This window comes from Borostomias antarcticus (assembly GCF_949987555.1).
Source record: "Borostomias antarcticus genome assembly, chromosome: 15".
Classification (NCBI taxonomy): domain Eukaryota; kingdom Metazoa; phylum Chordata; class Actinopteri; order Stomiiformes; family Stomiidae; genus Borostomias; species Borostomias antarcticus.
The window spans coordinates 14595354-14608028 of record NC_140248.1 but is presented as its reverse complement, the minus strand read 5'-3'; the positions used below and the strand labels follow the sequence as shown (position 1 = coordinate 14608028).

Here is a 12675-nt window from a genome sequence, read left to right as displayed (position 1 = left end):
AGGACAGGTACTAACCAGACACGCGTTCAGAAAGATGACTGCAATAAATGTAGTGAGGAGGCGTCAGCAAAATATGATGAGAACCACCACAGCATTTTCCCTCGTCTTAATGCTTCTGAAACGTCAGAAACAAAAATAATTCAAACATTACAGCTATCATTTTTTAACATTTCTGTTACTGTTTGTTTACCATTACATTTTAAAATGCGGAGCTAGGATTATTTTCTCTACTGAGCTGAATGTATTATTTTAATTATATCATAGACCACCTCGAAAAGCCACCATAACCTCTTTCAAAAAGCCAAGCACCCACTTTCCCGGTGGATTTGGTTTCTTCCAAATTAACACTGAACCTGGGGTGCATTCAAATTCAGTGAACATAGCGAACGTTTGCGAACTATTTTCCATTAGCTTTGTGTTTGCTGCAAAAGTTTGCTAACAGAAGCTAACAGTCTGGAGAGGTAGTTCGCCAGTAATGGAACGAGCATCACAATGGACCCAGGCTTACTGGAGATGTGCTCCCAGATGGGGATTTCGGTCACAAAACCCTTGACTATCAGTGGCCGGTTCACTAGATGGGAAGCAACACTGTAGCAGTGGAACAATATCAAACATCTCATCATCAAGAAATTAATCAATGACAAAAGATGCTGCAGCAAGTACACACTGTCTTCTTGAAGACATTTTATGTGTAGCCTAACGGTATTTTGGAACATTGTTGCGTTTATGCGAACTATTTGGAATGTTAATTAAAAGCCGTTCAAATGTGACCGTTTGGAGAAAACATGTTTGCGACGAACGTTCGCCTCTGTTAGCTGAATTTGAACGCAGCCATGGAAGCCCCCCCCCACCCCTCGCCTCGTCTCAGATAAACACGTTTTCATGGTCTGCTTGCATACATTTAGATTAAAGGAGTAGTAAAGGGAAAAATCATGTTTAGCCCTGTTTTAAGGTTACTTATGATCAGGTTTTAAGGTTACTCTGATTTTTTTTCACTGACGTTGTTTTCGCATTTGGAAATACATGGAGGTGAATGAGCCATAGTTAGCCGTCAGCTGCATTCACTCCGATGTATTTCCAAACGCGAAAACAACGGCAGTGAAAAACAATCGGAGTCTGGTAATGATGAGTTTGTAACCCCGATAGTGTATTCAGCCTGTTATTTTGACTATTTTGGTTCTTGAAGTGGTGTTTTTACAGCAAACTTTTAACATTGAAGTCAACGGGCACTTCCGCATCCGCACCCCTCATTACATCAGACTGACCAATATGGCAGCTGAGGTGAATAAGGCGAATTACCCCCTCGGTGAGCTTCTTGTCTTTGAAATCGAGAGTTTAACATGTTTTTGAATGATTTTTCAAGGTGCCCACCCACATCCATTGTATGACCTAAACGGTGGTAGAGCAATTATCAGACTTTCTGAAACTTTTTGATCTGAACCCATTGTATATGATCATAAGTGACCTTAAAACAGGGCTAAACATGCATTTTCCCTTTACTACTTCTTTAAGGTTGTCCTTAACTGATGAACAGGTCCTCCAAATATTAGGCTATTCAGTATATCAGATTCAATATACTTCATACTTCAGTATTACACTATATTATTTGGACCAAGTGAGTAAAAAAAAGTAGATTTGTTTTCCCTTACTTTTATTTTGAAAGTTTTTGAAAGAACGCTACCGGTAAGTTTAATTTCACACTGCTTGAGTGGCAACTGGTAGTGTGCTGTGTCCTGATTTTAAACTGCAAAAATGCACAAAAAACACACCAAATTTGTACGCGCGCTGTGCGCGTTAATAACGCCTTCGCTATCTCGTGCCCCTTCGTTTTTTTGGGTTGCAAGACGCCCCTGACGGCTATATCCAGCATGTCATTTTACAGCTTTTGGATGAAATTAGCGGCCAGTCACAAAAACGCGACTCGCGTCAATACCAGCGATGCCAAAACTTCTGGCAACTCTGTATTCCCTTGCCTCTGCATATGGTACTGTATCTACCAGCACTGGGATCTCCCAGTCCAGTTTCAGGTGTGCTGTCTGACTTGAACAGTAGGCCATGTCATGAAGGACGGACATTTTTCTGTTCAAGCTCTCGACGGTTGACAACACGCGCAATCTGTTGATGAACTTAGCGCTACGATGCCTCTGGGAAACTCAGCCCAGGCCCTAGAGGCCGTCCAAAGGCCATGTGTCTGGTGCAGCTGCAGACAGGGACCGACCCACCAGGCCTTCAGAACCAGGAGCTCCTGAGTGTTCTGCTGTGTTCGACCCCGCCCAGGGTGGTAAATCACAAAACTAACGACTTCTGCCTCCCCCCAAGCTGCTGAATGCTACCATTTGTCTGAGATATGCTGGCCATTCCAGTAATATATAGGTGCTGTGATCTTAATTGCCATATGAATCAGGTGTGTACGGCCACACCTTACATTTTTTTTAATTCAACATTGCTATCATCAGAGGCAGATAGTATTGTATGTGGGGATATCAAAGTTTCTATGAATATTAAAGCAGTATCCCTATACATCCATGATGCTAAACAACCCCTATTCTACAGCTATAGGCTACCCTGCAGAAAACCTTGTTTAAACAAGACTGCTGTCAAAATGTTTCACAAACAACCACAAGCTCTGACATGGTGGAACATGTAGATAAAACAGAGTAGGAAAACACTTCTGTATATAATAAACAGACCAGTGGTTTTTATTACTTTTCCCACAGTCTATTGAGGCCACTAAAATCTCCAGATGGAGAACTGCTCAAAGGTGTAATTAGTTTTCAATGGGACCTCAAGCAGCATCATTATTTGGGACTTGGCTATAATCATTGATCAACTATTGATTGATCTGGCCATCTCATCATGATGCTCACAGAACTTTTGAAAAGCCCACGATGATCATAAAAACATCTTGGTTATACTGTGATCTATGTGTATGTAAAGAATCTTCTCTGAATCTTTTTTCAGCTTGATGCCGTATACATCAGCCCTACTGTACATCGCATTAATTGAGATATTTTTGCTGTTTAATCTTCAACTGTTCAGGCTAATCAATTAAGAAGCTTGTTTACAATGACGGCCTAACCAACGATGGCCTGAAAAGGTGCAGTCCAATAATAATAAGAAGAAGAACAACAAAACAATTTCATTACCTGAGACATACACCAGACCACAGAGACACACCAGGCAAGCATATCAGACAGGGTACACGGCAAGACTTCACTGAGGGACAGAGACACATGGCAAAAAGAAACACAACAGCGCAAGATGTTTCATCAGTACACAACGCCATATGCCAAGCTTACATGTGCCCCTGTCCTATGACAGTATTCTATATGTCACAGCATGGACAGAGCTTCTGGAGAAAACACAAGAGGGGATCACTGTCGTTCCACCCCCCTGATTAAGGTGGGACAGAAAGTGAGATGTCTGGATGTGCACTTAAGATTCTAATCGTGGTGTCAGCTGATGGAGATAGGGATCTCTGTACAAAATGATTCTCTGATGCACGGAGATAAGCAGGATCTCATGCAGTCGGTGTGTGTGCGTGTGTCTGTGTGCGTGTGTGCATGCGTGTGTGTGCGTGTATGCATGCTTATGTGTGTGTGTGTGTGTATGTGCATGCGTTTGTGTGTGTGTGTGTGAGAGAGAGAGAGGGAGAGAGTGCATGTGTGTGTGTGACTGTGCTTGTGTGTGAAGGTTAGAATACTAAGGAAAATAAAAGGGAAATGGATAGAATGTCTATTTATGTGAGAGAAAGAGAGTGAATCTGAGAATATTGGGAAATGGTGACGGATAGAGTACAATGCAATTATGAACAATGTGTAAGTATGAACGTGTGTGTGTGTGTGTGTGTGTGTGTGTGTGTGTGTGTGTGTGTGTGTGTGTGTGTGTGTGCATGTGCATGTGCATGTGTATAAGTGAGAGAGAGGGGAGGGGGGGTTATTGTGTGCATATAGACGGGATCTTTGGTACAGTTCACATGCTCTCCCAGTGCTGTGCTTCCCTGCTGTGGCAGTGGGGTGATGGCGTGACCTCGCATCGTTGAGATTAAAACAAATTCATGTGTAGCAGCACATCACTCACTGCTAAAATCACACCACATCTTTCTCACAGCCTTGACTTTGAACCAAAAACAAAACCATAAATCTTTAAGGGCAGAAAATCCAGCGTCACAAAAAAACTGGGCAGTTCGTCACAGCGGCCATGACGGGTGCTACAGTACATGCATCTGGCCAACGCTTCAATTTCACTTTCACTAATTAAACTGCATGCTGCATGTTTTATGTGATCCGATCCTAAATGGATTTCCTGGCCACGCAGAGAAAGGCCAAGCCCAAAGTACCAAGACACAAGCTCATAAAAATCAAGGTTGTCTGACCTGATTATTGGGATTGTAAATAAGGCCTTTTACAATTGGACATTACCATAGCGACAGCATCTGTGATACAGTGCCTGATTCCATTTCATTTATATGACAGAATTTTATGTAACATCAAACAATAGCAGGACACAAGTTCACACAACATTTGATCAATCGGTGAAGCATGATCTGTGATCCTTGTCTAAATGTAACCAGGCATTTGAAAATGTCTTACATTTGCATAGTCAAGCAGACCTAACACGACCTAGCGCTATGTGGCCACAGGCTAAACTGAATATGTGGGAAAAACCATGAAAAATTATTCTCAGAAATATCATTTTTCTATCTAGGCCTTGTTACCACTGCCCTTCTTCGTCAACATGCCCTGCGATATCTTCTCCTATCTTACTGATCTCTCTGGTTCCCCAAAATGCATAATCACATTCTACAGAGCACCAGAGTGGTTTGGATTCTGCCTAGCAGTCTCGTTCTCTGTCAGATAGTACCCCATCCATGGGCTAGGCGATTTGTTGAGAAGTCAGAGCCAAAGCCAATAATCCACAAAAACATGAAGATACTGAAAGAGGAGAGAAACACAGAGAGCCTCACCGATGGTTACTGACACAGCAATGGAACAAAGAACACACCAGGAACAAAGAAGAGTGGAGAGAGATACTGTAGAAAGTCATATTCACACAAACCTAGACTAGATATGGCATGGTAAAATCATTTAAAGTAGCCATTGTCACCTCACTGACAGGAAAAAGATTTCACTATGTTGTTCCTGAAACCATCACCTCCGGATTATACAGCAAAAGAATACAAGACGTTTTATTTTGATTGTCCTGAAACAAACAAACAAAACCAGAGAGAAAATGGAAATCCCATTGATGTGAGATCCAGGATTGTGCAGTGCAGGGCCGGGAGTGGGAGGGTGTGTGCTGAAGCCTGGCGTTTGGTGGTTTTGACCGTTGCAGAGCTCTGTCAGTTGAATTCCAGCTTGGCTCGGAGATCAATGGAGAGAGGAGAGGACAGGGGGCTGGGGGCTGAGTGGACTGACTGCAGCCTGGGCTTTTCATGCGGATCTACTAGTGTTATAAGGCCACCTCACATTAACTGAATTCCACGGCAGCACCCCCTCCTCACGCCTTAACCTGGGATTCAACCATTTAAACTGCAGCCTCTCCATCCTCCCCTCTCCGGCTCTCTGGGTCAGTCGACTCTCAGCCCTCCGGTCAAGGCCGGGGCTCACGCTGTAGTGTACCAGCAGCCGTGGACAGAATCCCACCAATTAAAGCGCCGGCCTCGTTCGCTTGCCGAGGCTGAAGTTGGCCAGCAGTTCTGTCAGGACAGAAGAGGCTGACTGATGATGGAATTATCAGGATGTGATGGACTACGGCTCCCTGGCCCGAGGGACACGGGGCCCGCGGGGGGGAGGAGCTGCCACTCCCTGCCCCGCCTGACTGGGACACTCTCGCTAACAACTTGGCCCGCTGAAGTGTGGAGGCGCAATACAAACTGACCGGGACTGCAAAGAAGGGGGGGGAAAAACACCCACTTCCCAAAGCTACAACAACCTCACCCTGCAAACAGGGGCTGATTCCTGGAGTTGATCATTTTGAATACACATGGCTTGAAGAGAGGAAAGAGGTGGGAATAAAAAAAAGAAACCTGGCCATGATGAAGGTTTAAAATAACCAAAATGGCTGAACATATACTTTTACAGTAATTCTGCCAGCAAGATGTCAGACTTTCTATTTCTATGAAAACACAGACATTTCCTGCCTCAAATGATAAACTGAGATATCATGCTTTTGAGACTACATACTGTATTGAGCAGCAGGTTAAAAATGTTCATCGATGATGAGATGCATGAGTGTACAATGGATCTAGCTTGGTTTCAAGTAGCATAATATCACACATATTGTTATAGCATGTAAGTGAAGATTTTGACATACAGTGGCCTAAAAGTACTAAATAAATACCCTCCAAACCATGACATTTTTGCTCTTCTCACCAGGGAAAGGTTCACTGATTTACTATCAGTTGTGCAATAATGCCAGCACAACCCTTGTCTTCCAAATCCCTCAATAGCTGAATCTGTGAAACGTACCGTTAGAACGCTTGTCTACTGTACATACGTGCCCCACTTCTCCAGAAGAAGCCATCTTCCACATGTGGTGGTGAATAGATGCATAGCAATGAGGCTGTAGCATTCACTTCAAAGTCTTTGCCTCTACAGTATGCTGTGCCAAAACGCTTCAACGGATTTCTGACAAGTCATGACCACACCACACTGTTGATAAATGGTTGGAGGTTCAAGCACAGTGTAGCCCCCGTACGTACCTCCGAAATCAGGCCGTAGACGGATGTCATACCCCTTCAGCAACTTGTCCACCGTGGCCTTGGCCAACGACATTCCTGTGTTTCCAGTGGAGGTGCTGAGGGAAGAGACCATGGATGTTAGAACATGGATGGAAGGCCTACTGTAGCAAAACCAAATAAGGAATGGAGTCGATGCATAAACAAATAGTTTGTATGGGTATTTCCCTGTTGTCCCTGTTCACACCTTGGCCTAAAACGTTTTGTTTCAGATTTATTACACATTCATTAGATTCATTACACACTCAATGATACGGTAAATGCTTAGCTAGGACCACACCTGACATGCAACACATGTGGCTTCAGTGACAATGTGTGGATTGAGAAATAGGCCTACTATTTTCAGAGAATCTTGATGACGTATTAAAAAAAAAAAAGTAATCTATTCCTCACAAGACTGCCATAAAGGCAAACAAGAACAAATACTATGGGTGCGAGGGAGACAGCCTGTGAACATTCTAATTAAAGCAATCACTCAGTCAATATCCTGTCTAGATACAGGCTACAGGAATGTAATCGAAATGTCAAAACGTCAAAATGGAAGACCCAGTTTGGGGCCATCGCTGCTCGATTAAGAATGTTGCCAGTATCGGTAGCCTACAATATGGGGTCTGGGACTGTACCCTATCAACGAGCTATATAAATACAGTCGGACAACTATGGACTAAACGTCTTCCTATACCTTGAAAAAACTACATTTGGTTAAGGATGTTCATTTTAGCCGTGAACACTCATCTCACCAAGGCGGTTAGCCTACAGGTGCTCAAAAATACGCAATAGCCTATTGGGCATATTGACTCCATGGGTATTCATGGCAATATCAGTTATAATGTAGGCCTATAGCCTACATTTACTGTAATGTCGTCATATTATGACACAAACTAACTGGCAGGCGTTTTAGTTTCTTTTTCTCTGCCTGATCAATGATAAATCGGTGGTGGTGGCGATAGGTGTTGTTGATATGGGTGGGGGTGGGAGAAATGGTTATTTGCATTTCTGTCTGAATAGGCTATAGCCTACTTCATTGGAAATTATGAGATGAAATTTGTTCATAGCTGATAATCAATATTGAGGCGAGCTAAACATTATGGGTACATCTAGGCTATCTTATTAATGCATGCGGTGTGCTGATCAATTGCACGGCAAATGTAAAGCTAATTATTGGTTGGGCCACCGCTATTAAGATGTATAATCGGATTTATACTCGCCCAAGCCAATTAATGGATATTAGAATATCTGAATACGTTTTACAATAGGAAACATGCACGCGCACATTTTGCACTCACATACGCGCGCTACAGAAAAGGTTTTGGGGATCCTTAGAGCAATATGTGAGGTATAATGTCGCTCTTATGTCGGTGTCCTGAAAATGTGATTTCCAATGGGGTTTTTTCTCACACAAACCGTTTGCTGTCATTCTAGGCTATGAGAAGCTCACTTACCTTTGAGCAAAGCAAACGAAGGACAGAGCCACCAAAGCAGAGAAAATTCCACATAATTTATCTTCTTGAGGACCCAACATTTCCACAAATCCTTATGTAGTTTCAGTAATCCAACCGCCTGTGGTCCAAAAATAATTTTAAAACCCAAGTAAAAGATTGAATCAAAATAAATGACTGAAAAATATATGATTGGCTACATCTAACTCATGTAGTGGGTTTATTAAAATATGCGTGTGTATAAACCTCGTAATTGGTCCCAGCTGTTTTCCCAAAGCTATGGAAATCCGTGCAGGTCACAGACCCCCTCGACCAGCACCAGAAGATCAGACATCTTGCTCGAAACACCTCAAACACAAGACTTTTAAAAAGTAATAAGTACTCTTCCTTTAGACGCAAAACAGTCCGGCAGTTAATGACATAGGCTACGTTTGAAAGCGACCAACCGCGTCTTCTTGATTAAATTGGCAGTTGCCGTTTCCCAGTCCAGATCTGGGCACGAGGCATGGTTCCAGCGACGCTCCGGCGAGAGATTGATCCACAGTATAGCCTATGTTGTTGTGTTTAAGGATTTGTTTTTGCTGTAATTGTTGTGAGGTGAGGGGGAGCAGTGGATTAAAAAAAAGAAAAAGAAAATCTTCATTCCCTTTTTCGTTCGCTGATGATGTAGATTTGCTTCTCTCAACACAAAGTCACTAAGGGAAAAATGCACATTGGAAGAAAAAATGCACTGGGTAATATCAGATGCAGACGTCAGAGGCTATATCACCCCACTGGTGAAAAATTAGACACAGAGAAATATGGATGACCCGTCATATGTAGGCTATGTATCACATCGGATTTAATGTCAGAGATGCTAACCTATTGAAGACGTCTCCGATGCCCAGCCTTATCTCTCGAATGAATACCTCAACATGTTCCGATCATCCTCTCCTCGAAACACTGAGCAAATAATGACACAGACTGAAGAACACCCACCGCAAGAGCCTTGATGGAGAAAACGAAGTGTTGGAGATAGAAACCCCCTCTTATGATTTTCTTATGGGCTAAAGAATAAGATTGGTTTTGCCAATAAAAAGGCAATACATTTGACATATAAGGATATATTTTGTCGACAGCCTATCCATGCGTTGAATCGCCAAGGAATGAAGAGGAATCATACCCTCTCTCTTCTCCCTGATTAGAATGCTGTGTGTGCCGGTGCGTTTTTGATGCATTTCTACTACTTTTGCCACATATTTGGGAATACGCGCGGGCGCACGCTCGCTCGCACGCACGCACGCACGCACGCACGCACGCACACACACACACACACACACACACACACACACACACACACACACACACACACAATCCGTTAACCACTGCCCAAAAAAATGACTGTTCATTTTACCAGCTAAGAACGGACATTATCTCACTTTATGTCAATGATATGAGGATGGCTAATGCACATCGCATGCAACAATCAGACTAGCTTGTGTTTTATACAGAAGAGGTTTTCTTCAGGGATCTGTGTGCTGTCCAGTTGCTAAGCAACCCAGAGAGCACCGATGCAGTTATGGTGTTTCGAAGGCTATGTGCAAAGGTTCATTTAAAGGAGCATTGCCACGACGGTGGCGTCGGCGGGAGACAAGCAGACGTTGACTGATGCACAAGCCAGTGTTTGTGCCATACTTCAAAATCAATTCATACATCTTTGCTCGAATGTCATAGGTCATGGACAGGCTGTTGTTGGCACCCCATAATCATCGTCTTTATCAATGCCCTCATCATCATCATCATCGTCATTATTATCATCATCATCATCATCATCATCATCATCATCATCATGGTAAAACCATTCAGGGGGGTGGCATCCATAAACAAATGATAAGTCATCCATCACTCCCCACCCCCAGTCTCCATACTGCCATAAACATCAATTATTATCAGAGTGAAAATCATGGTATTAAAGGCTTATTGTACCTACAGGAAAGTTTCCACATATGTAGTCATATCCTAAAATGTATTAGTTCCCCCTCCCCCAATAGCTTTTCAATTGAAGGTAGAAGTTAAAATCCCCTGAGTGTGTGGACTGGGGATCCAGAGATTCAGGACTGACTGATAAAGAAGCCAGACCAGCAAGTATTTAGGCTTTCTCTGCACCATGAACTTAATTGAGGATGATGAAGTACACATTTGCACAAAAAAGTGTTAAAACAGCTAATCTATACAAGTAGACAGCGCATTGTCAGATGTGTCAATAGCTGACCATGCTCTTAATCAGCAGCAAGACTTTACAGCCTTCTTGACTTCCTGATTTATACCCAGAGAGATGTCTTTATCTCAATTAAAAAACAAAAGTTAATCATATTGTTGGATCCATAATCTCAATTGATTTATAATCTAGTAGCCTACAAAAAATGGTGTAAAAACAAATGTAGTACCATATGTTCTTTTTATATAACTGTTTGAATTAATTATCATAATTCATATATTAGCTTATATATGTACAGAAGTTCACACACTTAAATCAAAGCGGACTAAAAGACATTTGTTTTTGAAATGAAAATGTAAATTTTTTATACATAGTTTTGTTTTGGTAGAGAGAGAGAGAGAGAGAGAGAGAGAGAGAGAGAGAGAGAAAGAGAGAGAATCCAATACCCTTGTTTCTGCTGACTTGATAAACCGGGCCCAGCCTTCTGTTCTGGGATGCAACACGGTGGCTTCCTGTCTTTTACGCTGGGAGCTGTCTCACCTCGCAAACATCAACCGTTCTGGTGGTTGTTGCATTATAATGAATTCCTCCTCAGCCCTATCTGTATGGCAGTATGCACCTACAGTACATACTGCTTTCACTCTGGCATAGACGGCAACTAGTTTGTGTCACAGCCAAGGTTAAGGGTCAGAGCAGATGGCGTGCCGTGTGTACAGTAGGTGGAGCCTCTCAAGACGGGTCTGCCAGACGGACCCTCCCCGGCAAGCTCCCCTTGGGGGGGGAGGTGGATGCCATGCCTGTGTCCACATCGCCGCCCCCGCTCCCTGGGTCATCTGACCACATCACCTGTCTCTAATTGGCTTTAGTGGCAAGGCGCTTCGAAGCCCCTGAGATGTGTCTGCCCTGCACACTCTTTCTTCTCTCTGTTCACATGTTGCATAACGCATGTGAGTTACTGGGTCACCCATACTCCTCCGATATAAATAGTATCACATGCTTAATGCATTGCTGCCTTCCAGTCACTCTTTTGCTCTTTCTCTCTTGCTGCTCGTATCTGTCAAACACTCTAATTGCCTCCGAACAACACATATGTAATTGAAATGATACAGTCAAGCCCTGGAAAACATGTTTTGTTTTCTACTTCACCACCTTGTTGAGACAGAAATGAACGTACCGTGTTTTACTAATGGCACTGAACATAACGCTTGGTGCAGCACACTAAAGCTAGCGCTATGTTGGGCTTCTCTTAACAACTCCCTGACTGAGCTATAAGAGATGGGAGCTGATGAGAGAATGGACTGTACAACCGGCCGGGAATCTCCTTTCATTCCAAAAATGCTGTATTATGAACACCCAAACCATCTCAGATGAGTCCAGTTTTATCCATTAAAAAATATCATATTTTTCCTATGAACTGCTAATTGTATTGGTGTAGAGAGTACCAGTGCACTCAGTGACTTTGTGTGGCACTTATGTTTTGGGAAGGTCACATTCACACTAGAAACAGACAGTGTCTGGTGAAGTGCTCTGGTCCCTTTCCCCTGGGGCCCCCCATCATTTCTCTCTCCCCCTGTTTTCTCTCACTTCTATGGAGAACAGAGTTCCAGCAGGCTTCCTCCATCTGTGGAGCATCAGGGATTGAAAAATACAGCCTTTCCTCACAAGTCTCACCTTGACAACTCGCCTGGCCTGGGCTGAGGGAAGAAAGGAATGTGAAAATCAATGGTTGTATAACTGATGAATGCTCCGAGTTTCCTGCTCCCGGTATCATCTCGCTGAGGAGTTACCACCACGGCCACTCACTCTTTCCCCCTCGCCCCATGTCGCAAAGCCTGATGGGACACGAGGGGATCAGTTCACTTTACTTAGACGTACAGCAGCACAAACAGCCAGCAGACAATTTGTGATGTCCTGTACATGAGGTATTTGCAATTTGCCAAACTCAAGTGAATTGTTGAGGTGCTCTGTTCAATAAATCCCCCAAACAGTGCTTCTAAAAACTGACACAGGGTAAACAGTATAGAAGGGTGAAGGCTAGGTCATCTTTAATTAAAAACGATGTACGCCTTGTCAAAATTTTGTACATGCAATGTCACTTGGAGGTCTGGTGCTGACAGTGTTAACAGCATTATCAACGTGAACAGGTTTCACTCACAGTCTGTTTCCAGCCTGTCCTCCAACAAAGATACCCCGTGGGACAGCATCATCTGCAGGTTGGGTTGTTACTGTCTTGGTCGGCGTCTCCTATAGGAGGAATAGGCAAATGCCTAGGGCCTCTGGCCTCACAAAACTTTTTTTTT

The 12675-nt window shown here is 43.3% G+C and overlaps 1 protein-coding gene across 1 annotated transcript in view; it reads right to left on the bottom strand.

The window, feature by feature from the left end:
* Positions 1-8261, bottom strand: part of gabrb4 (gamma-aminobutyric acid type A receptor subunit beta4) — a gene marked incomplete at both ends in the record, with an annotated part of 41009 nt that extends 32748 nt beyond the window's left edge. Inside the window, 2 exons of the mRNA XM_084449737.1 lie at positions 6704-6798; positions 8182-8261. Coding sequence (XP_084305863.1) covers positions 6704-6798; positions 8182-8261 — 175 coding nt within the window. The remainder of the gene's footprint in view (positions 1-6703; positions 6799-8181) is intronic.
* Between the last annotated feature and the right edge of the window lie 4414 nt (positions 8262-12675).